The sequence below is a fragment of the Castor canadensis genome, chromosome 2 (assembly GCF_047511655.1).
Source record: "Castor canadensis chromosome 2, mCasCan1.hap1v2, whole genome shotgun sequence".
Taxonomy (NCBI): Eukaryota; Metazoa; Chordata; class Mammalia; order Rodentia; family Castoridae; genus Castor; species Castor canadensis.
In genome coordinates, this window is record NC_133387.1 from 79,764,515 (window position 1) to 79,791,185 (window position 26,671).

A 26,671-nucleotide genomic window follows, 5' to 3' on the forward strand; every position below is an offset into this window, starting at 1 on the left:
TAGGTCAAACATGAAAGAATTAGTGAGCTTGAAAACAGGCTATTTGAAAATATGCAACCAGAGGGAATAAAGAAGAAAAAAGAGAGGAGTGAAGAAATCTTATGGAAGCTTTGAAGCAACAATAAAAGAGGAAATAGGCTATTGGAGTGCAAGAGGAACTTGACAATGGCAAAGGAATAGAAAGCTTATCAGACAGATAATAACAGAAAACTTCCCAAACCTAGATGAGGATACAAATATCCAGATATAGGATGGTCAAAGGTCATGATTCAGATTTAATGCAACCAAGTCCACCCCAAGACATCTTGCCATTCAGCTGTCAAGTGTGAACAATAAAGAGAAAGTTCTCAAGGCTACAAAAGAAAAGAAATAAATACTAAATAAAGGTGTCTCAATTAACTTGACAGCAAACTTCTCAGCAGAAACCTTACAGGTCAGGAGAAAGAGGCATGAAATTTTCTCAGTACTGAAGGTAAAAAAAGAGACAACACGACTTGGGAGGATGAAGCAAGACGGTAAAGCAGAATCCCATCTCAAAACCACCACCACAACCACCACCACTACCACACACACACACACACACACACACTAAACATACACAGAAACAAACAAAAATCTGCCAAACAAGAATATTGTACCCAGCAAAGCTATCCTTTAGAAATAGAGGAGGCATATAAAGACATTCCCAAACAAAAGCTGAGATCATACTTGACTTATAAGAAATGCTAAAGGGGGGTTCTTCAAACTGAAAGAAAGAGACATTAATAAGTAATTTGTATAATGTTAAATTATACAAATTTAGGATGTGTTAATATTGTAAGCATAGTACATAAATCACTCATATTGTTAGTAAGAAGATTATGGCTAAAATATACTATAGTAATATTTTAAGTAGTCAATATAAAAAATGTAAATGGAACATGAAAAATTTAAAATGTAAAGAGGAATGGGCTGTATCAAGTTTTTATTGGTATATTTTGTTTTCTCTTTTTTTAACCTTTACAATCATTTTATGTTACTATCATTTCCAAATAGCTTGTTATAATCAAAAGAAAGGCAAAAATCTACAACAAACTAAAACCAGTAAGCAAATAATCAAAATGCACTACTGAAGGAAATCACTTAGGCATGATTAAGGGAGCAATTCCACTGCTGGGTACATATATGAAGGAAATAAAATCAGCAGGTTGAAGTTGTATCTGTACTCCCATGTACTATTTACAACACCGAAGAGATGAAAACAACCTAAATATCTATCAGCTGATGAATGGATAGAGAAAATGTGGTATGCATACACAACGATCTACTATTTAGTCATAAAAAGAATAAAACTCTGTTACTTACAAGAACATGGATGGAAACGCAGATAATTGTGTTAAGTGAAATAAGCCAGGCACACAGACAGATATCACATATAATCTCACTCATATGTGGAATATAAAAATGTTGATTTCATGGAAGTTGAGAGTTGATGGTTTGGTAAACGTGATGGACTATTTCATAGCAATAAGTTACAGTGAGGAAGGAATAAGAAAATATTACACAGTTCTATTGCACAGTAGGGTTACTTACTATGCACAGAAATTATGTGCCATGTGCTTCAAAAAGCTGGAAGAAATGATTTTTCTTACAAAGAATGATAAACATTTGAAGAGAGATATGTTTAACCTGGTTTAAACAACATACAACATACTCATGAATCTAATCTCACATGGTAACCCAGTAGTGTGTATAATTTTTATATTTTTATGTCAGTCAAAATGAATTTTAAAAGACTATTTTCAATTTGTCAAAATGACTTATGCAATTTTTTTAATAATGCAAAGTTATTATTTTCATACTTATGAAGCTAAGGGAATATACCATAATGTAAACAATGATTGTCTCCTAGTGGTGGTGTCATTGGCAATTTCAATGTCACTTTTGCTCTCTTGTATTTTCCCAATTCTTTATACTAAACATATAAAAAAAAAGGACACTTAATTTAATATTTCCAGAAATTTGTTCTGATAACATCCTTCAGGTCATGGTATATTGTTTTCACACTTAGAAGATTTAATGTATAGTAAGAAGATGGAAAATAAGCCAGCAGAATCAATCTTTCTTAAAAGAAGAAGAGGACCCACTTATAAAGTGTGATATGGAAAGGGCTAATCAAAGTATTTCTTTCACTAGCATTAAGTTCATTTGCATCATGTAAATGCTGCATTTGATTTAAATCGTATAATTCCCAAAGGACATCCACTCAAAGTCCCACCTATAACTTGGGTGGAATTTGCACAAACAAAATTAGTATCCATACAGGGAAAACATCATCATCTTGCACTATATGCATATCAACAATCCTAGGCAATAAACCAGAGCTGTGCTAAATATCCTAGAGTTCTGTTTTCTTTTCTTTTTTTTTTCAAATAAATTTTATTGTGCATATGTGTTGGAAATCCTGGTGTACTTCTGCAATCCTAGCACTTGGGAGGCTGAGATTTTAAACATTCTCACCACAAAGAATTAGTATGTGAGGCAATGCATATGTTATTTAGCTTGATTTAATCATTTACAATGGAAATACATATCAAAAGATCACCTTATATCCTGTAAATACACACAATTATTATTTGCTGAGTGTAAAACATTCTTAAAAGTGTCAACAATGGTATTGCCTAGAAAGCAAATCAATAAATTAACAGTTTTTCTTCTTTTGATCAGGAAAGGAATTCTTTCTAGCAAATTTCCATATAGTTGATGTTTTCAATAATCATTGTGTCTGTTGTGTATCCTCCTGATGGATATTTGTATGTGAGAAGAACTTCTTCATACAAATCAGTTTTAAACTGGTAGAATGTTGCTTTGGGGCTGTGGATACTTTTAAGTAGTACTTTTAAGTAGTGACTTTCTGGTGTTCTCTGTCTATTCCAGGCTATTTTCTACTACCTAACAGAACATATTAAAATATATGATGTCTATAATGTTTAGAAGCCTATAAGCAGACACTGTCAATTATCCTATTCTTTTCCTCTACAGGCATTCCTGTTCTTTACAGAACTCAATAAAATAACATCATCCTCCCAGAAATAGAGTGAGTCTCATACAATTTTTATCAAAAATATAGCTTTAGAATCTCTGAAGGGGGCTCAATCATGTATTATACCTTTTAAATACCTTTTTTAAAGATTTCAATTTCCTAGTGCTCATTTCCTTGAGCAGTGTTTTGCTTCCAAAGATGTCTGGAAGGAGTAATTGTAATATTTGACCTAAACTAAACTGAATCATTAAAAATGTAATGCAATTCAAGGTTTTCTCCTCATTTCTAGGGGGAAACATAAGAAGAATAGCTGAATGGAGAAAAAAGACATTATAGTTATTATTTTTTTAAGTATAGAATTAGAAAGAGTAGGTTGGCATGGTTTTCCTGGTAAACTATCTGAAGTATGAGGAGGAAACCAAAAGGTTGGAAGGGAAAATTATCCCTGTCCTCTGACAAGATAGATAGCATGGTGACTATGCATCAGCTAGCAAAATGAGCTTACAGGTTGGAGAATGGTGTTTATAATAGCTTTTCATTCAGTGCTGTTAGTCTCTGAAGCACTAGAAGAGGCATACTGAGGATCCAGAACACTTTTCACTCTGGAAAATGTTAGTTGAAGGGTGCTGTTCATGAAAGTCTGGAATATAAAACCACCATTGCTCTTTAGAACCAGAGGTGAAAAGAAATGGACAGAGCACACACAGTGGTTAAGAGTACATCTTGCTGGCCATGGTGACCCACACCTGTAATCCTAGCTACTCAGGGGGCAGAGATCATGTTGATTGGAAGCCAGCCCAGGCAAATAGTTAGTGAGACCCTATCTCAAAAAAAATCATCACAACAAGGGGCTGGTGGAGTGGCTCAAGGTATAGGCCCTGAGTTCAAAATCCCAGTATTGCAAAAAGAAGCACATTCTTTGAAGTTAGGCAGACATGAGTTTTAAATTTAGCCCTATCACATACTAGTAGGACAGCAGTTGCTTAAACTCTCTGAATCTCAACTTCCACATATGTAAAATGAATATGTTGCTCCAATTATGCTAATACTTATTATACAGTTGTGTTAAAAGAATTAAAACAATGCTTACAATGTTTGAGGTATAATTCCAATACCTAATAAACCATAAATAAGCAGAGCTGCTTAATAATAATTATTAAAATTTAGACACTGATACAGAGCAGTATCTGAATTCCTGACAGAATTATGAGATGTTTTATCCATTCTCTGCATATTTTCCCTATTTATGTAGAATCTTGCCTTATATTAAACCTCTGTGAATGTATGCTTTAAAATGCTATTATTTACTCTTCTATGGAAGTGAATTTTTGTATATCACATCAACATATACTCCAGGATTTTAACACCATTATTTTCTTCAATCTCTGACCCTGATATGCTGAGCTACAATTAGCAAGACTTTAAAGCTTGCAAGTAGAAGGCCTTCTAGAAAACCAAATGTATTAATATCTACATGATGCAGGCGAAGTTTTCTACATGTCGCCAATAATTCTTGCCTCTGAATATGATATTTCAAAGCAAACGCCATGTCTAAAATGTGTCTGTGCTCCAAGAGACTAGAGAATGACACAGGATGTTGGTCATCGTGACAGCTTCGTCTATTTTTAGCTCAGCCTACAATCATTTTGCAATTCATTGTGTGAGCAGCCAGATGTAAGACAGTCAATGAAAAAGATCCAGCAGGGATATTTTCAGCTTCAAAAACTCACAAAACAAGTCTTGATTCTGTTTCTACTCAATCCTTCCCTATGACTATCCCTTTTACTACTGTCGAAATTCTTTTTAGCCTATTTCATTCTTGACTTGGAAATTTTATTTTTATCTTTTCCTGTTATTCAAGGCCTATCTTAAATTCTCTGATAGACAGGATGCCATCTACTTTTCTGAATTCTCATACTACCTCTTTAAAGGCCTTATTACATTTTTGACTTACATTATTTATGTTTATTATCTGTATTTGTAGACCTTAAATTCTTTATAGAGGAAAGCATTTTTATTCATCATAACCACTACCAGCAGCCCACTTGAAATACTTAGCTTGGTCCCTGGCTTAGAGCAGGCATTTACTGAAATGTTAAGGTTACAGTGCTTAACAACCAGCAGGTTCTCAACAGTTATTTGCTGAATAAATAAAGTGATAGTTTTAATTCTCATATTTCACTGAAATTGCCCAAAGATTATACTGACCACTCCCTTGTTTTTGAAACACTCTTCTGATTAGCCTCCTGCTTTTCTTCCTATCACTCCTTATTCCCCATCACTAGGTCCTTTCCCCTACTCATCCTTCAAGCAGGTGTTCCTAAAGTAGGAGTTCTCTTTTGCTCACTCAGTGCAGTCTGCTCTCTCTCAACAATTTTCCTTTCCACATATTGTGCACTGACCTTTCTCTGAACTCAGAAACAGACTTCTTCTCCACAACAATGACTATGTATTTCAAATTGTACATTTTTACATTTCCTTTTATCCACTTTGAAGTATCAGTCACTCGCTATAGTAGTAGAAAGCTGCTGGTTTGCGGCTAACATTTATTGACCCATTTCCTGACAATTATGCTTCACTTTTCCACGGATGAAACATTCATCCTTTACAATTAGTCATGCGCTTCTCATCTCCCACAGCCCTGGGAACCAAATTCTTAATGAATTAGGATATTTTACCCCCAATCTCAGTAATTGCCTCAGATATGACCACATGACACAAGTAAGATCAATCAGAGGCAAAGAATAAATTGTAGAAATTTTGTTTCATCAGTCAGGGAAGTAGACTCTTTTCTACTGGCCCTTGTCACTGTGATGGCATGACACCAGAACATCATGGAAACAATGTGGAAACCAAGAATAAAGCCAACTAGAAGAATCGTTGAGATGCCTCACAAGAGTACTTTATACTAGGTGTCCTATTCGCAGTCATCCTTCCCCTGGAAACACTCTCCTTCTTCAATATACTTTATTTCTGAAGCACAGTCACCTAGTCTGTCTAGCACATCTGCAATTCCTTATTAATATCTCTCTCAGACCCTCCTATAGCATATTCAGTCACCGACACACCATTGTCCTTATTGTCTCCAGAATATTTCTGAAATATATCTGCATCTTTCCACCTCTGTTGCTTCAATTGTTTTCCCAGTCACTATTATCTCTCATAAATGTTATAGCAGAAAGTTTTAAATTGTTCTTTCCATCCTTCCTTTCATCAAATCTACTTTTCTCTGAATTTTGTTACTTTTTTGTTTAAAAATCTTCCAATGTCATCCCAAATGTTTATGTGGTTTACAAAACATTTCATGGTTTTTCTTCTTTTCTAGCTCAGCCTTCATTGACCTCTCCCTTGGCTTCTTTAAATTCATCAAAATTTTCCCACCTCTAGAATTGGTGTATGCTGTTTTCTTTTCCTAAAATATTCCTATTCTTTTCTACCTGGATAACTTCTGTTCATGACTCAGCTGTCTGCCTCTTCATGGAAGACCTCATTAGCTTTTTAAACTGAATTCCATTTTAAACTTTTGTGGAATCCTCATTCCCCCTTCCTTGTAGCATTGTAATTAAATGTTTACTTGCGCAATTATTTGTTTCATGTTTATCTATCCACTATAGAATATAAATGTCTGGAAAATGCAGTGATCTTATATTATCATTCTTTATTGAATAATAATACAATGAAGCATTGAAGAATGTTTAATGCATAATTCATGCATGGATATTTCATGAATAAATGAAGCAAAGAGGCACGACTTGTAAAAATTGAATTTGTTTTCTTGCCCCTCTCAAACATGACTCCACATTTGTTTTCTGATCTTGATATACTCGTTCATTCTCTACAACTCAGGCAGAAAGGTAGCCTCAGTTTCTGAAACTCTTCCTCCTTTGTTTTTCACAGCCTGCCTTCCATTGAGTCTTGTTGAATCTGTCTTCATAAGACAGAAGTCTTTTTCATTGCCATTCCCACTGGTCTTCCCTCCATAATGACCCTTAATTTTAATACTAAACATGAGCATACCTTCTTTGTTCTAGCTGCTGCTTGTGTGATTATTCCTAAATTAAGTTGACTTTAGTCACTCATATCCTCAAAACTTTTAAAACACTTTTAGTACCTGTTCCTTTCTGAAAAAAAAAACAACTAATTCAGATCCCATCAGATAGTCCCCCAGTTCCTCACAGTTAGGTCAAGCCTGCTTCTCCAGGCTCCGTGCCTTCTGTGATGAGACCAATAATCTCTTTGCCATTCTCAAGCTGGCCCTGCCTCCACCAGCCTGATGTGCCTGTTCCTCATCTTCTCTGATTCAGTTCTCCCAGCTTCATTTTTCCAGACTTACACATCTTCATGAATTCACCTACCTCTCTCCACTTTTCTTTGTGCATCCACAAGATTTGCATGTGCTTCATTCCGTGTTGAACTATATTTGTACTTAGTAGGAATTAACTTAGTTTAGTGATTAAGAGTGACTACACTATAGTTAAACTGAATGGGTTTGAATCATAGCTCTGCCATTTTCCAACTGTGTGCCTTTGAGAATTTTACTTAAATTATTTTCCCACACTTTTCTGGTTAACTAAATACATAAGAGTGAATACCTCATGGAATCACTGGAAATAGGAGGTGTAATCCACTGAGAAGAATTCAGGTGCTTAACATCTGCTTTTTGTATGCAGATATGTTTTCCCCGCCAACTTGGTTCCAGAGTGCAGCATATTATTTGTCTTCAGATTCACAGCAAAGTGCCCTGTGTGAGGTTAGCCTAATAATTGTCAAATTGATTCATTGGGAAGCTCTAGGGTCCTGTATATCATGAAACTTTGTTTTACCAAAACTGCCTTGATTATTATCAGTCCCGTGAAAGTAATAAATACTTAGAAAAGCAAAGAAAGAGGGAGAAAAATGATCAGAATTTAAGATTATGTCAATATTATAATTGCAACTATAACTAGTAGAATACAGATAGGAATCCTGTACAAATAAGTTGGAATCTTGCAGTAAAATATGAGAAGACTTTGAAATGCACTGTTAGTAAAGTACTGCTTTTAATGGAATTGTTTTCTACAATCATGAGTGAAGAGCTTGCCAACCCACTAGCTGTGGCCATGTACTATTGGGAAACAATTCTGCACTTTAGTACAGACCCTCTAAGCTCATTTGATCTACCACATGGGCCACTCCACCAGCCCTTTTGCTAGGTTTTGGTTAATTTGGAGATAGGGTCTCCCATTTTGCCTGGGCTGTCTTAGACTGCTATCCTCCTGTTTATGTTTCCCACACAGCTGGGACGACAAGTGCACACCACCATACCCAGCCATTGGTTGACATTGGGTCTTGTGAACTTTTTGCCTGGCTAATCTTAGACTGCCATCCTCCTGATCTCAGCCTCTCAAGTAGTTGAGATTACAGGCATAAGCCACCATGACCAGTCTCCATATTACTCTTTTATAAGTTCTTTTTTTCTTCTTTGGAGAGACCATCCTGAAGGTCTGAGGACCTAACATGGTTGATGATGAACCTTGACTGGAGCTGAAAACACATTCACAAGATACTGAGTCAAAGTAGTATTGCTTTTTCCTTAGGAAAAACCTTGGCTTTAACTGTAAGTAATTGGCACATAAAGATGGTGAGTTATGCTTATCTTTCATAATAATATTTTAATTTTTAATGTTATATTAGAAAATTCAGCTTACCCTATCAATAATAAGAACCTAGTTATATCCATGATGAAAAAAATTCATAGAAAAGAACACCTTTTTAAATGTGATACCATTAACAGGTATTTATCTTTATAGAATATTTAGCTAATTTTTAAAACTGGATGAAAGCATAATATGTGCATGCACATTTGTTCCTAAGCACTTCAGGCAAATCATATATTAAACCTGTTAATTTTCATTTCTATATATTTTAATTAAAAAGAAAATAGCTGGGCACGGAGGCTTATGCCTGTATACTCAGCAACTTGGGAGGTAGAGTTTGGGAGAATTGCAGTTTGAGGCCAGCCAGGGCAAAACGTTAGCAAGATCCCACCTCAACAAATAAGCCAGGCATGGTAACACAGCTGTAATCCCAGCTACACAGAAGGTGGAGGTAAGAGGATGTGGTCCAAGGTAGACCTGGCCAAAAATGCAAGACCCTATCTGAAAAATAACTGAAAGCAAAATGGACTGGGGATATGACTCATGTGATAGAGAGCCTACCTACCAAGTCCAAGGCCCTGAGTTCAGAACCCACAATAAAAAAAAAAGAAAAGAAAAAGAAAAGTAGAAAGAAAATAGACAGCAAATATTCATAGCTACAGAGCTACAGGACTTTTGCATTCCCAGTCCAACTTCTTTAAATGTTCATAGCTTGATAAATGAGCATTGGAATCTGTTTTTAAAACATTTTTAAAGCAATTCATTTACTTATATAAATTGATCAATGGCTCTTGTGGGTTTGAAGATATTAGCTACCTTCTAAAAATTAGCTTCCATTTTCTTCTTGGTCTGGAAAAGCACTGTAGAGGTCATGCCAAAATCTCTGTAGAAAGCTATTTCTTTTAACTTCCAGCCAGATGAAAGACCCTGTTAAAAATCTTATTATGTTTCCATCATCATTCAGATGTGCCAACAATTTGGGATGATTTCCATCCAGTTTGGGGCAGTAGCTAGAATTTCCCTTTTGGGTGCAAGTTTATTTGAGGATACTTACTATATTGAGGCTACTGTGTAAACAGTGTTAGACCAAGAATTAGGTGAGTAGGACTCTTGTTCGCATTCTAAAGTAGCCACAATGCTAATTTCATAGACTTTAGCTTACTTATCTGTAAAATGGTGAATTTAGAATAAATTATTTCTAAGTCTCTATTCAGCTTATGTTGTATGACTTAATTATAATTCCTACCCATCAGGGAGAGAAAATAATAAATGTCATTTTCTGTGTACCTCAAATCAGAATCCTATCCTTCCTTAACCCCAGCAAGTGACTGCTAAGATCTCAGACTAGATAAAAACAAAAACAAAAACAAAACATAAAAGCAGAAGGCATCCAAGACTTGTGTCTTCATTTGCCTTTAAATGTGCTATGCTTGCACTTATATTCACCATGCTTTCTTTTTTTAAAATAGTAAACAAAGATGAAAACTAAATCCAATGACTGTTTACCTATTTAAAGACTTTCTCTCTCTACATATTTCTGTTCCCATATTTCCACACCCTGTTTCCCATTCTCCCTTCAGCATACTTGAGACTGGTCTATCTTCCTATTGCTTTGCTTCAAATACCTCTGCTAAGTAAACCATGACCACCACATTGCAGTTCTCATCTTACAGAGAAGGCCTCTGTTTTGGGCTTTTCTGACACTACACTGTTTTGGTCCTCAACATATTTTTCTGGCCACAACTTCTCAGTGTCTTTTCTCTCAAGCCTGTGAATATTATAGCATTGAAAGGCTTTGTCTTGGTTGTTTCAAGCAGTCATACAGCTTTAGATAACTTGCATTTACCCCTATATTGGATTTCCAGCACAACTGTTTCTTCTGAACTCTAGACCCAGCTAACAGTGTAGGATCTCTCCATTTTTACTTCTTACAGACACCTCCCACTTAACAGAATTCTTGATCTTTTCTGAACACACACACACACACACACACACACACACGAGTTTTTCCTCTTTTTTAATTCATCTACCTTTCTAAAGAATAAATGGAAACTCCATTCTCTCTATAATTCAATCTTGAAATGTAAGAATCATTCTTTATACTTCCCATGATGGCATATGATCAAACACAAAGTCTTGCCACTCTACATCTTAATTATGTGTGCCTCCTCTTTTTACTACCTTAAGTAACTATTGTATCATATGTCCTAGCCTCCTGCATAGACTTGTGGCTTCTTACTTAGTTTGACTCCAGTATGTTTTCCAAATTGCAGCCAAGAATGAGCTTCTTTTAATGCAAATAAAATTTTGCACCTTTCCTGCTTAAAGGCTTTTCTTGTTTCCTCTTAAAAACTGGGGTGAAATCGGGCCAGGTATGGTAGTTAGTGCTCCTGTATTCTCAGCACTAGTGAGACTGAGACAGGAGAACTAAGAGTTAAAGGCCAGCCTGATCTACACAGTGAATTTGAGGTCAGCCTGGGCAACATAGAGAGATCTTGTCTCTAAAAATGAAAATAATTTTTAAAAATAGGGTGAAATCAGATTGGCAGCATGTGTAGAAAGACTTAAGTGATTTTTATCTCTGTTTGTCTCTCCGCTTCACCCAGTGCCTTCTTCCTCCTCCTCCCTACCCCAACTATTCTGGTGTTCAGTCAGTTTCTGAAACACACTGAACTCAGAATCTTGAGTCTCGTGATCTTGTCTATTTCCCAGTTTGCAACAATGCTGTTATCCCTCTTTGTCGAGGACTGCCTTATCATCCTTCAGGAAATACTGCTTCCCTAAATATTCTTTTCTTGATTCCCCCATTGCTAATAAAATTCTTTCATTGTCTCCAAAAACCTATATCTCTCCCCCTTCAATGTGGCACAGTCTATCATTTTAAGTCATGCATTGTTACTATTTACTCATTATCCATATTCCTTTTTAAATGAAGCTTCAGAAGTTCAGAGATCACACTTACTGAATTCACCACCAGATCCTTGGGTCCTAACTCAGAACATAGGATCTGGAGGCTCTGGAATCAATGTTTATTGGCTAACTCTGATAGAAAGGTGACATGAGGAGTGGGCAGCTGAATTGTGAGAATGAGGAGAGTAGGCCACCCCTCCTGGCTTCGACAGAGTTCTCCTTCCACGCTCTGCTCACTGCTCCCTCCATGGATTGTCAACCCAACCTGCTGCTGCCTGTAGGCTCACAAGGTCATCAACTTCAACTTGGCCCCATCTCTGTAAACCTAACCACTCAGGGGCCCAGACCCTGAGCTGTGCTGTCTCACACCTCACTTCCTTGGGCTTTTGGTCTTTGTTAGATTTGTAGACCTCCTCCATGGTCTTGGCTTTCCCCTCTCCCAATTCCACTGCGTTTTTAACAGTGTTCATCTTTTAAAGAAGCCACTTTTCTGCTTTCCTATTTATACTCCTTTCTTTTCTTAGTCCATGGAAAACCTTGCTAATTATGCAGTGTTCTTTTTTCCCCCTAAAGCTTAAACTAATTTCTTCTTTTCTACCACAGAATGATGCACTGACAGTTTCATATACCATGTGTCTTCTACTTTAGAAAATTTCATAATCAGTTCAACTGGAAAAGGATAAATCTATATCTTTATTAGTAGAGCCATGACCTCTCATAAATATATTAACTGCATTGAAAAAACAAAATAGCAAGAGGATACAATGTGTGACAGATTTGTTGATGTGATAAGCTGGCCTCAATTAGTTTCCAGACCATCTTTGTGCTTTAGAGGACCAGGTGCCATAAGAAGTAACTACAGCAAACATAAAAAGGAGAGATGGAAACAACAGCCTCATAATGGTTAAATGAGGATGTGTAGCAGGAACTGAGAGAAAACTTTTCAGACACTACAAAGTAACTGAATGAAAGATTAGCCCTATAATGAATTCCTGAAGAAATCATCAGACATAGCATGTAGTTAATAGGCATGACAAGCACTTCTAAATAAACTCAAGTTCAAAAAAATCTCAGAAACTTCCCACTGGCCTAGCACCCAAATCCTTTAGTGCAGAGCACACATGACCTTGGATTGTCAGAAGGCCAGGTCTTCACATCTCTGCCTTAGTATTCATGAAATGCCATCTTGTTTGTAATGCGTAATGTACTCTGTTCTGTTCCAATTTTGTTTTGCAATGGTTTTTCTTTTCTTTTTTTTAAACCAATCTATTGAGTATTTTGAGCATGCCAAATAAATAAGCCCTTTTGATTTTAGCGCTGTTTCTGGTCCAAAAGTAGCAAGGAAAATTATAAACTTAAGAAGTTTTCATGAGAAGGACTTCAAATTTGCAACATTTTAAAATGTCAATTATTCAAATAAATCTCACAGTGACCATTCATGTTAGTTCTTACAACAAAACAAAACAAAACCCATATCATTTTTTTCATCTCATATTTATAGCAGCAAAATTAGAAAAGTTTATCTTTTGATTTTGCTTTTAATTTGTATTACCTTAGTCAATTCTAATAGGTGAACACATTTTATAATTAAATTTATGTAACAATTTCTTCTGAAGAAAGTGCTCAATAGTGAACATCAAGTATAGATAATGCTGTCAATAGCATGTTATTCATTAAGGTAGCTTAACCTTTTTATAGATATTATATAACACCACTGTGTTTTGTAATTCATAACAACTTAAAAAATATAATTACATATGTAACTTAAGTATTAAATGTAGGTTGTCCTAATTTTTATGATTTTTGCATTTAAGACTCCTTCACCAACTATGAGTGAAATTAATTTAGTTACTGTAATACATTAGATCAAATTTCAAATAAAATGATCACAACTTAATACAGGTGGAGACTGTAACAGAGTTGAAAATATAGATGATAGATTTATTGATGGGGAAATAAAAAAGGTCTCTGACTTGAGACCTACTCTTACAGAGTTGAAAATAGCTAGTGACCCAAGCTAGGGAATAGAAATGCTTTTCCCAAGAATCACCAGCACAACACATGAATGTCCATCCAATATGTGTGGCAGTTTTCTGAAAGCTCCTCAGTGATGGAAATAAGCCACAGCTTCACAAGGGTCACATTATGACTTTGTCCCCTAATCCAGGTGCTAGCAGTCTAACTGCAGCAAATAGTACATATCATTGACAAGTATTACCTTCTTCCTAGGAATTTCTATCTTTCTCCCTACCCTGCAACAAGGTGTGCATGCCAATACCCATACATGTTCCTTTCTTGGGGAGAGGTTTTTTTTTTTTTTTTGTCTTTTCTTTTTTGGTGCTGGGATCGAACCCAGGGCCTCACGCATGCTAGGCAAGCGCTGTACCACCGAGCTACATCCCAGCCCTGCATGTTCCTTTCTTTTTGTGATTTAAATTTTTATCCTACTCTTGCTACTGATTTCACTTTCCAATCTTAAGTCACTATATTCTAAATCTATTAGAGTGTCATCCATTAAGTAATTTGTTTGATGAGATAAATGGTATAATGAAAGCAGTTGAAATTCTTAGACAATGTAGTATATTATAAACATAAGCTGCCAATGATATTAATATAGTTATCATGATTTTTAACTTCTCAGAATAATTTATGTAGGAAAAAATTGATAAGAGAGGAAGAAAAACTAATAATTATAACCACCTGCCAAAAAAACCCGAAAAAATTCAAACTCATATCTCTATTTGGTAGAACAAACAGAAAGTATACATCTGTATCCCAGCATTCACCTAAAATAATTGTTCCTGGAGTCAATGCACCCTAAATCACAACCATTACCAGTATCCAAAATTAGTTAGCAAGATAACACACTTTCTAAGGGAGGATATATAAGCTAGTGTTAGAAAGTCTTGATCAAGTCCAAGGTCAATTTCATGAATAGTCTTACAATAATGTCCTCTTCAGAAATGTATAAAGGTAAAATATGTCCTTAGTACACAGAAACCACACAGAGAATATGGATGTGACAAAAAAAAATGGCAAAGGAATGCAATCACTGTTTTGGGTCAGATATTGTTAGTGAATATCAAATATTTCTTGAATATTTTGCCTGACTAATTACCTGCAAATTTAAGATAAGTTTGAGATGAGTAGCATTGCTATTTTGCAGATGAGTTAGCTGATTGCTCGGTGAGATAATGTAAGCCACTCAAGTTTAAACAACTAGAAAATGCTAAAGCTATACTTTGAAGTCAGATTTTAATAGTTCCCAAGCTGATTGTCTTTCCTCTATGTTATGCTGATACTTTCAATTCAATGTACAAGTGTTTCCTTTTATATGCCAGGCAGCTGTGAGAATAATTGAACACAAGGAATTTAGGAGCTTATTAATCCACCATCAACAGGAAAAAGGCTAAAAAATGTGATTAGATTTGTGATGTATGTTTCCACTTCCCTCAAATCACAAGACTTGCCTCAAGTCTTTTTATGATCCAGGATGTACATCGTGGTATCAAGGGCTGGTGGTACCAAGGGCTGGTGATCACTTTAAGATTGAACAGTGATGCCTGAATGCACTGCCTGACCTTGTGATCATCCAACTCTACCTAGTAGGGTGCTCCAGCCCTACTGAGAATCAATTGCAGACTAATCTTGTCACTCTTATGGGCCCTTTCAAAGCTTCACATCAACATGTGTCTGCTCTAACAAGGCTGATCTCCTTAGTGTCCCCAAACACTCCATTTTATTGTTCCTTTCGTGTCCTTTACACATGCTAATAGCTTTGCTGAACACAGTTTGTTTCCTCTGCTTGCTGGAAACTTGCCTGATCCCGAAGTCCAGATGAAGCTCCCCCTCCATGAGGAAGTAATTTTTGACCTCTCCCAGTAATTTGTTATTTTGAACCTTGTTTAGATTTATCTTCACCTCTATGACTTGGTATCATAATATTTAAGAATCACTTGAGATGAGTAATCTAATTATATTCTTTAAACTAAGGGTTAAATTTTAAGGGTAGGAAAAATTTACTTCCTATATGTTAAGACAATTCTGTTAACATGTGGGTTGTGCTTATTGTCTGATTGCACAATGTCTTCTGAAAAATAGATTAAAAAAATGATCAGGACCTGGCCTTATGCCATACTACCTGACTCATAAATTCTGGTGTGGGAGAGCAAATAATGAGGCCAAGTCTCAATGAAACACTTTTTCATGAAAACTTCCAAAGTTCCAAGCAATGCAATGCAAACACTACAGCCTTTGAAATAAAGCTGTTGGGTTTTAGTACTGTCTCAGCTGATTTAATTACACTGGTTAAATTCTAGGTAAGTTCCTTCCTTTCTTGAACTTATAAAATACTACTTAACAAAGTTATTACATTTAGAAATAATAACATATATACTAGTTTCTGGATATTAGTTAACAATAATAATAACCTATATCTAATATTTCTGCAAGATACCGACCTCCCAAATTTATTCACTTAATCATTAATACTTTCTTTTTTCATTTATCACACATTTTTGTCTAATATTTAACAATAGCTCTTACTAATGGAACTTAGAATTGCTTCTCAAAAAATCATGGGCACTAATTAAGGTTGTAATAGTCATTGTTGAGGTTTACATATTTGGCTCATATGGAAGAATGCCTACCTAGTAAGTATAAGGCCTTGAGTTCAAGCCCCAGTACTGCCAAAAAAATAAAATAAAATAAGTAGAAGAGATTTACAAGTGTATATTACATATATACTTGATGCATCTGTAAGTAATACAAGATACAATAAACATTCCTTGAAGCTACACTTGGGTAATAAAAGCAAATCCTCACAAATGTCCAAAAATAATAAGTATCTTTAGTAGGGATACTAATTTGTACTCTTGTTTTGACTTCCTGAGAAGTATTTAAATAGTTCTAAATATTTTTGAGAACTTTGTTTAATAACACAAATAGCAGATAACATATCCCCACTGTTAGACTTGCCTAATGTATATATAATTGTCTACTTGTTTCTATTACTGAATGTCTTTATGATAGTTTTGATTTCTCTCACCTACTCCCAAAAATAAGCAAAAGGAAAGATTTTTTATAGCAAGTTGTTTCTTCATTTAGTTCTATGCTAAATATTTACATGACCTATCTAATGTAGATATTTTGCTGTACTTTTGCAGGTACTAATATCCATACCGAAATTAAAGGAAAAAGATAATTAGGTGAGAGGTGGGGATGGGGGGAATTGAGGTTTGAGGGCAGCCTGGACAAAGTTAGCAAGACTCCATCTCAACCAATGTGCTGAATATGGTTGTGTGTGCCAACTATATGGGAAGCCTTAGGTAGGAGTTCTGTAGTCTAGGCTAGCCTCTGGCAAAAATCTGAGACCTGACCTGAAAAAAGGAAAGAAAGAAAAAAGGGCTGGGTGTGTGGCTCAAGTGTACAGTGCTTGCTTATCAAGTGTGAGGCCCTATTCCAAATACCAGCAGTACCAAACCAACAACAAAAAATATTGAAACCTAACTAGACCCATATCACGCATGAACCAGAAATGAATGATTCAAACAAAGGTTAATTAATGGTGTTGGGGAAATGCTAAGAGTCAGAGTAACACCAGTAGACTCTAGGACTCAGGCAGTCACCGAAGCTGGAGTGCAACAGAGGGAAGGCAGCCACTAGCATTCACTGAGCACCTGCTCTGTTCCAGGCTCAGTATCAACAGTTTAAGTATTGCCTTCTGAGATTCACCACAACTCCACAAATAGATACTAGGGTTCACCCCTTCTCAGATAAGGAGACTGTGACTCAGTGGACAAGCATAACTTATCCACTACCACACTTATACTGTCTGAAACCAATCTGATTATCATTCAATTTGAATCAAGTATGCATAGATTAGATCCATAATTATGAGGACTGCACAATTTTGTACATCACAGAGGAAACTAGTTGCATGTTTCCTCTTCTCTCTCTTTCTTTCTTTTCCAGAAAATATGTTCAATGAAAGTCTCCACATACTGTTACTTAATTATCTGGGTGTCATCTATCTGGCATGTTGAAACATGTAACTGTAGAGTTGTCACCAGGCAATTTCACTGTTTGTCAAACAAAAAAGCCAAATATTTTGACTAACCTTGAGCCTAGTTATTTAGGCATAGAAATGACATTTGAATTAAAAAGGAAAATGTATGTTTGTATATGTACAAACCACCCCTAAGATGAGCATGCATAATCTGGAAATTTGAATCTGTGATGCTCCAAACATTAAGGCTTTTTGAGTGCTGACATGACACAATAAGAGGAAAATTTCACATCTGACTGACCTCTTGGTATAGGTTATAGTTAAAAGGCAGGTGCGCTTAAAATAGTGTATGAAATTACCTTCAGATAATGTGAATATGGTTCATATGAAACATAAATATCATGTCTTGACTTGGGTGCCATGTCCAAGATAGGTCATTGTGTATATACAACTATTTCAAAATCCGAGAAAACTTGAAAACTGAAATATTTCTGGCCCCATGTACTTCAGAAAAGGGATACTTAATGTGTGTGTGTGTGTGATTTTTAATGCAGTAGTGAAATAAAATTAGATATATAAGTGATGTTTCTTACCTAACACCATTCAGACATTAAACGTGTGTGTGTGTGTGTGTGTGTGTGTGTGTGTGTGTAGCGGCGAGTTTGTACACATGTCCTCACACCAAAATTGATTGCAGTTTCTACTGAGGTAGAAGACAGATATTTAGGGTTGAGTGGATGGGGCATGCCTCCCATCTACCAATAGAGTTAAATGTTATATGAGGACTAAGAAAATGTACAAAAAATGTAAACTGCTTAGCTATATTGGAAGTACACATCAGATGAACTGCCAATAATTAAGCCCAAAGAGCCACCTCAAATATTTTAGGTAAAACATCCAAATTAAGAAATTCAATTTTGATCACATCGTTTCTATCAAACAAACTGTCAACACATGGGTAACTGATGGAAATATTATCACCTATCCACTAACGTTTCTGGACAAAGACTTCAAAATAAGTTGTCCCTTTGGACAAGAATCATAATTCCAATGTTGGATTGAAATTCCAACAGATACTACTTACACAGGGACAGAATTTAGACTAAGAAAAACTTATCAGATAATGATAAAGCTAACATTTTTCTCCCATAATGCCACTACTAATTAGCATCAGAAATGGACATATATTTATGCCTCTTTTAATACATGATGCCATTCCTTAAATAATAACTATACTGCCTTGCATGACTTATCAAATTGCCTAACCCTGGTAGATAAGCAGTAGCATTTGAGAATGACAACATGAGGCATATAAGAGATTGTACCTGCACTCTTCAAGATTCATGAATAGCCCTTATTTGTATCCAGAAACCTGGTTGCAATTGGACTCTATTCCCCAAGCAAAAATATTTATGCATGGAAAAATGTCTCTGACATTAGATAATGGTGACTAATTTTGATAAGGTGGCAAGGAAAGGACTTCAGTTTTCTTCAAAATACAATTTAAAAAATATCTTCATGTATTATTTTATAATTAAAATTAACTTTAAAATGGTATGTAAATGTACATTTGAAATTTTTCCTGAGGATAGAGGGATCATTTACTTCTCTTGGTTCAAAACATGGATTCCTTATGTTATGCATTTTGACCTTGAGAAAAATGACATATTATCTGGACAGAAACATTCTTAGCTTCAAATTATGTACATTTGAAGTAACTGAGGTTTTAAATTTTTATCGCCTTGCTTGTTTTTCATTAAATAAATTTAATAGATTTAAATTAGTACTTTGGATAACCTATCATTTATATATAGTACCTCATTTGTGCTGCTATGCCATGGATCAGAATGCATAGAGGTAAATTTCAACAAGGTATTAAAATTGGCTGAATTGTTGCCATGGTGAATCGGGAGTCTACAGAACAGGTATGTGTGTTATTATGCTATAAATTTCACCCCAAGGAAAGCATTAGATTTATTAAGCAGATAAAGTTATGATATACATATTAAGTATGTTCCAGAAAAAGAAGCATTAAGATCACTCAAACATTAAATGGTTTGGATAAGGAAAGTCTAAAATATTTCAAGACTGCCTTTGGTTTCATGTGGGAGAAGTAGGCTTAGAAGAGTTCTTTTTAGAAATTAAACTTTCAGATGCTTATCAGGTATAGATGGAGAATGCTGTAATAAATACAACTCAGCATTAGACTCCATTCTTAACATCGCCACCTGAATTTCTAGATTTTCAATTGCCAACCTTCTAGAGCACCAATCTAAGATTTTCAGGGATGCTTGAATCTGAATTTCAGTGAATCTAGTCCATTCCCATTGGAAATGATGCACTGGTGACAGTGAAGAGTGATTTTCATGCAGCAACTTGGAAACACAACCCTGCCTATTAAGTTCCTTTCAATAAATCTTACACATGGATTATATTTCACATGACTTGTGTCTTTCCAAAGCAGCTTACTCAATGGTTAATTCATTGCCTTCTAATAGTTGTGCTTTCTGATTTTCGTGGTTTCACTATAAGTGACTATAACAGCAATTTAAAAAAAATCAGGAAAAAACAAAAATGCTACAGACACATCTTTTTTCTTTATGAAATTATAGTTAAACAATTTTCTAATGGTTCACATATTTAAGACTGGATCATAGGAAGTGTGTTGCCCAATTATGAAAGAGTTACTGGAAATAATCTATATAATCACCCATGTTATTAATTTTAAACCCTTTATCTCAATGCTACCTCATTTTAATACACTTTTTAAAGGGTGTATTTGCATATTTGAGGTTAAATAATCAAACTAGTTGCCTCAAACCTTTAGTACATTTGTCCTAGATAAAAAGCTTATGATTTCAGAGTCTCTCTATATAAAAATAATCCTCTATAGTGCAGCTTTTACTTCCATCGAATTTTAAGTTTAATTCAGAAATCTTGTAATAATGATATTGTTTTGAAAAAAGCTCCATGACACTAATAAAAACTTGGTCTGATTATAAACTATGTGTACTTTTACAGGTTAGTTATTGTAAGATCCCATTTGGTATTCATAAATAATAAAGATTTTTAATTCATAAATTGCCTCAGAGATTAATTTTTTTCTTCCCAGATTCCCTCTGCATCATCACAGAGATTCCTTGGGAAGTAAAAATTATTGTTATTATTATTATTAAATATTACAAAATCTATTACCTTACACTGGCACACAGCATCTTATGATCTGGTCTCAATCCTTCTTTCTGTTCTTATATGCCTCTCATACACCTAAGCCCTAGAAAAGCAAGAAAGCCTGTTCCTCCTGAAACACAGCCCACCCAATCCCACTTCTTTGCCTTCACCCATACTACCTACAAGGCTCTTCCTTCTCATGCCCTCCACTGAAACTCCAGCATCTAGTCCTAGGTGCTCTTTAGTTAGTGCTTGCTACATGCCATCATCATTATAAGAGCATTATCAAATTTGTGTCTTATAACACCCTATTTTATGGATGAGGAAACTTTGGTTAGTCACCCAGATAGGAAGAGATAAATCTGTGATTTGCAACCAGATAATCTGACTTCAGATCTTCCCTTGTGATGAATTAGCACTATGATACATTGATTCTCAGTCCAATAAGCTCTCAAGATCAGGAGTAAAAACCAAATCATAGATAGTTCATTGACCATACCAACTTTTCTCTCTTTTTTTTGCCTCTGATCTCTCTAGGGCCACACTCTAACACATTTCGATCGGAAAATTAGTGATGTGCCATCTTGTTTTCTATACTAGCAAAGACAGTGCTCTGAATCATCTTTTATAGCCTCTGTAGTAAATAGCAAAATGCCTTTCACATGCTAAGATCTCAATGCATATGAATATGAATAATATTACATGAATATATCAGCAAAGGAATCAAAAGATAGTTCAGACAGTATCACAAAGGACATACCAAAATCAATTTTAATAATTTACTTAGCCTATACATTGAAAAACACACTGATCCCAACTGGATATTTATTTCTTCACAAATTTGATTTTTTTATCCTGGCTTTGTAAAAGTGAGCAACTGTTTGGACATTGTAGTTTCAAACTCATTCAGTCAGTCAAGTGTGTTGTTTGATTTTACTAGAGTAAGAAATTAAATTCAAAACTATTCTTCCAGGAACCTAGATGAATTTTGCTCACTGTAAATAACCAGTTAAAAATAGGAATTTTTTTTGTAATAACGAGTATATCAATATGATATACTTTTTTCCTTGAGCTGATTCAAAACTTTAATTTTTGTATGTGTACATATGTTGACTCATCTAGATAAATAATATTAATGTGGTTTGAGAAGAAACAAATCATTTAATCATTTTTCATGTGATACCAAGCTAATCAAATCAGTCTTTAAGTTTTTGAAGATAAACTGGATACTTGAATGTTATTTAGAGACAGCTTATGTTTATTTATTTCATTTCTTGAATTTAAGGAGGGGCATAACTCTTTTTCTTAAGCCACAAGAAAAATCACATTTTTCTCCCCCTTTCTCTACATGTTGGCATCTCACTTTGACAGCTGTCCAATAGAAGTTGTAAAGTCTTATTTTTGCTTATATAATAACAATAACCACAACTCTCAAAATCTTTATAGCCATATATAAAATATAGAGTTATCAGATTAAATATTTGCCTTGTATCCTTTCAGACTCAAATTCAATATATGCATTGACAAAAATTAGATAATAAAGAACAAGATGCTTATTTGGAAGTTGATAGTAACTTATTGAATTCAGAGCAAGGATTCTTGGGGGAATTCACTGTTTGAATTGAGCACTATTTTTCTTTTTAAGTTCTGCATTTTAAAACATTTATCTGAGCTAGAAAAAGAAAACATAAAAATCAATTATGCAAAACACAATTTTATCAGTGTTGAGCATGCCAGAATATCTCTCAAAAATGACTTACTTTGGAATGATTTTTCTTGAACTCCTAAAAGATCACTTTTGCTTAGTGACTTACAGCTGAGGTAATGAAACCAAGATTGCTAAGTAGACTATGGATTATCTAGTGGTGACAGAACAGCCTACTAATAAATTATCTAGAAAAACAGAAGCAAGCTGCAGACCCAGAAGGACATAGAAGCTATTTAACTTGAGGGGAGAGAGAGGAGAGCAAGAGAGAGTGAGAGAGCACTATTTTGACAATCTGGGCCACCATAGGAACAGTACTTATTTTATTGATCCTTGATGGAAGGGAAAGATCTCTTATGCTCTTTTTGAGATTTGTCCTAAACAACTAAACATGAAGCTTGTTGGGTCTGCTACCTGACCCAAAGAAAATTATGACATTTTTTCCTGAGCAGTTAGGTACTCTTTAAAGTGAGCTATTCTCCAATTAGAGTTGTTACTTAAAAAAAAAAAAATCATTGTTTTACTTATTGCCTGAAACTTACAAAAGAGTTTTTATAGATGAAGAATCAGGAAGCTAGCAAGGGGAAATTAAGAGCTGTGCCTTCTGGGATGATATTCACCCACTTAGTCCTTTCACACACAACAATTTCATTTTTGTCCAATTGGTGTTGCCTTTGCTGTGCCTTGGGCACTGTTGCCCAAAGACATGTGAATAACTATCCTTGCTTGTTCCAGTAAAAAAAAAAAAAAAAAAAAAATGTAACACTCATTTTCATTTTCCTAGCAAAAGTCTAAGTGAGTCTTCCCTTCTTGGTAGGTGTGACCCCTCATTAACACTGGGCAGCCTTTTGCAGAATCAGCCAGTGGAGATGGAATCTCCTCCCCTCAAGTTTAAACAAAACCATTTAATTTGCTTTTAAGCCCAGGTAAGAGGGGGAAAAGCCCAGAGTAAATAAAAGGCCAATACAAAAAAGCATAGCTTGCCAACCTCCATGCAAGCCAGAGGAGAATTATGATTTAGTTTCCCAGGGAGAGAGTGACTAACGCACGCACACTGACCATCACCGTAAAGAGGTAAAGAGAGAGTGAAATGGCTCAACGTACACACACCCCGCTCCATACCGGGGACGAGTCTCCGAGCTGCGGCTTGTGCTCTCGGAGGGCCAGGCTGAAGCTGACCGCCCCCACGGCCACGCTGGACACCCCCAGCCCTATCTCCAGCACAGAGAGCACCAAGAGGCTCCCAATAATCTGACCGCTGGTGCACATCCTTCCTGGGTCATCATTCCTTCCAGATCAGAGAGGAAAGCCAACCATCCACCTTCTTTCTTCCACAATCCTCCTTACCCCTTCCACCCCCTACCAGATCCCAAAACTTTTCTTTCTTCACCAGCGAAACATTATCCACAGGGACTGAATTTCCAGAACTGGAGACCTTCTTCCCTGGCTTGGCCAGAGGCGAAAGAGCTGCTGCACCCCTTGGCACGTTCACACCGGGATGGTAGGCGGATCTTTCTGGGCTGGGCGGTTGGAGTCCAGGGCACAGCGCATCAGAAGCCCGGCTTTCTGGAGCAGCGAAGCTAGCTGCCAGCACTCGCGGGGCGCTGTCCAAGGTTCTGCCGCGTCCCAGACCTCCGCAGGGAACCCGGGAGGTTCTCTCCTCGACCAGCGGAGGAGAGGCGCTCTGCTTCCCGGAGATAGCAGGGGGGCTGTATCGAGCTTCAATCTGTCTCTGCCCCTGCCTCCTCTCCTTTGTTTTCGTGGTAACGCAAAGTGCTTCTGAAGTCCCTCGGTCCCCAGGCGGAGCGGGCGGATGATATTCAGCACCACGCTCCTCGCAGTTGCTGTGTCGCCAGAAAAAGCGACCTTGTCTGATGGCCTCTTTCCGTCTGGGTTTTTTCTCCCTCGTCGTCGTCCTCTTCCTCCCCCTCTCTTTTAATCTGATTCTCTCTCATTGCTATGACCTCATTGGGATTTAGGAGGTAGACGGAGGAGGGAAAAGCTTGATGGATTTGTGGGTCTAGGACCAATACTCTTGATCCGCCCCGCCCCAGGGTCCCCAACCACAGCAATCCAAGAGACCCCTACCTCCGCATCTCCCCCACTCTCTTTCCTTCTGGGCTTCTATCCAGCCGGGTGGGGAGGCGATGCCTACGTCAGCGAGGGACTCGATCTGTGCAAAACTTTCTTCTACGTGCACGCGGGGTGGGGGGAGAGGTAAGACAAGAAAGGGAGCACGCGCAGGGGTTAAAAAAAAAGCCAGATTCTTCATTTCAGTAGGTCTCCGAAGGACCCTCACTGTCTGCATGAGCTCGACTCAGGTCTGCTTATCAGGAGCATCCTCTCGGCCATCACGACCTGTCACCTTGCATATTCCAGGGGGAAGAAGCAGTTGGTTGAAGCCACACTTCTGTGGTGATGTGGCCACTCTCCTCTCCAGCCCTCAGATTCTTACTTTGCCCAGACGTTTGCCCAGAGTGGCTGGGACCCTGTATTCTTATCAAATTCAAGAGATACATACAGGTAAGCACCACACTGGAACAGGCATGATTTAAAAAAAAAATGTCTGACTCAGTGCATGACTGTTTCTGACAGTCTGTCCTTGTACAAATCATCGGTCAAGGGCTACAGCTTGGCTTAGATACTTTTGTGCTGTTGTCTTTCATGTATATGGAAATCTAGATGTCTGGCAATTACTATGCTTAAATTGTTTTCCTTTCCTTGATTCTACTTCATGGAAAATCTCAAGGTGTTCCAGCAAAGATATCTGGGAGAGGAGAGTGGCTAGGAGAGGTTTTGAGGTGTGGACCATCTCCCTTAACAGCCAGGTTCTCCAGTTAGAGATGGATAGAAGGAAAACAGAGGAAAGGAAGATTGAATGAGGGTACAACAGCACAAGCCTGGAGCATTCTCACCTCTGAATACATGCAGACCAAGGCAGAGCAGGTGCCTGTGTGACTACAGGCTTCTTTTTTTAAGGTCCCAGTGTTGAGAACACAACAGCTGAGGGATCTGCAGCTTAAGTTCTGCAGCCTAAGTGCCAGTTGCAACTGTAAACAGTTTGATTTGGGCACACTTTAAATTCATATATATACACTATAATTTTTCTTTTTACATTTTAATTAGTGTGTATTAGTTGAGCAGGTGGTTTCATTGTTACATTTACATTCACCTTATTCATCATTCTCTCTCATCCTCCTTCCCCACTTCTTAGAACAATTTCAACAGGTTTCATTGTTCAGTTTTCATACACATATACAAAAGATATCAACCATACTCATCCTCCTTTACCCTTTCTATTTACCCCCCCACACACTGTTACCCACCCCTGGACAAGACTTGTTTTACTTTCTTGTCCTTCTATAATTTCTTTTCTTTATAACATTTGTGCTACAAGTTTTAAATTTGATTCTTTTTACCTCAAAAATTAAAAAAAAGGGAAGAAGAATTACAAATTATTAGATATTAAAGAGTCTTCAGCTGTTGTAATATCTGAAGAACAACTCAGACATTATTAATTATTATGTTGGATGACAATTAGTGGATTCTCTTTCCTTTCCACTTCTCCAAATGTGCCCCATCAAGTAGGCCATTGCTAGACTCCCTCAAATAGTTTATGGCTTAAATGGAGCATAGCTCTTTTAATTAAATATTGTAGAAGTCGTCTAAATGACCCAATTTATGTACAGAAATAATGAAATATCTATGTTGCCTGACATTTAGTATGAATGTAGTCACTGATTTTCTTTTATTCAAATTTATTCTGCCCCTTTTGGAAGGGAACAATTGTAGAAATTATCAAAGTATATCAATGCGGTTGTGTAGGAAGGACAGAAACTTATTGGAACACAACTCAATTTTTGTAGGGCACACAGAACAATACATGAGTTTTAAGGAGAAAAAGAAATGAAATCATGAATAATGTTTGAATTTTCATTTCTGAGAAATGTGATGGCTGGAAGTGAACTTACTTAAATATCTCAAAACCTAATCACAGGCTAACTATAACAATTATTGATTGATTCTGGGGTATTGGTGTAAAATTAAAAAATTTTGAAAATTAAATTTTACATAGAACAAGTTAAATCTGCCTTTACTTATAAGAAACTACTGATGAATCAAAATAAAACAAAAATATTTTAGGGGTAAGTAAAAATAATATTAGTCATAGAAAAAAATTGCTGTTTTGTGTTTTAAAACATGACTATCAATGTCAGAAT

The 26,671-nt window shown here is 36.3% G+C and overlaps 1 protein-coding gene across 7 annotated transcripts in view; it reads right to left on the reverse strand.

The window, feature by feature from the left end:
- Tmem196 (transmembrane protein 196) overlaps nucleotides 1-24,941 on the reverse strand; it is a 55,199-nt gene extending 30,258 nt beyond the window's left edge. For 2 of the 7 annotated variants that reach the window (XM_020158878.2, XM_074065123.1), the window contains exon 1: nucleotides 23,574-23,730. In XM_020158878.2, the coding sequence (XP_020014467.1) occupies nucleotides 23,574-23,720 (147 nt within the window). In that variant the 5' untranslated portion in view covers nucleotides 23,721-23,730. Of the gene's footprint in view, nucleotides 1-23,555; nucleotides 23,731-23,798; nucleotides 23,819-24,539 lie in introns of those variants that run through there. The other 5 variants (XM_074065124.1, XM_074065122.1, XR_012445229.1 and 2 more) reach the window with 4 other exon arrangements.
- Nucleotides 24,942-26,671: the final 1,730 nt, after the last annotated feature.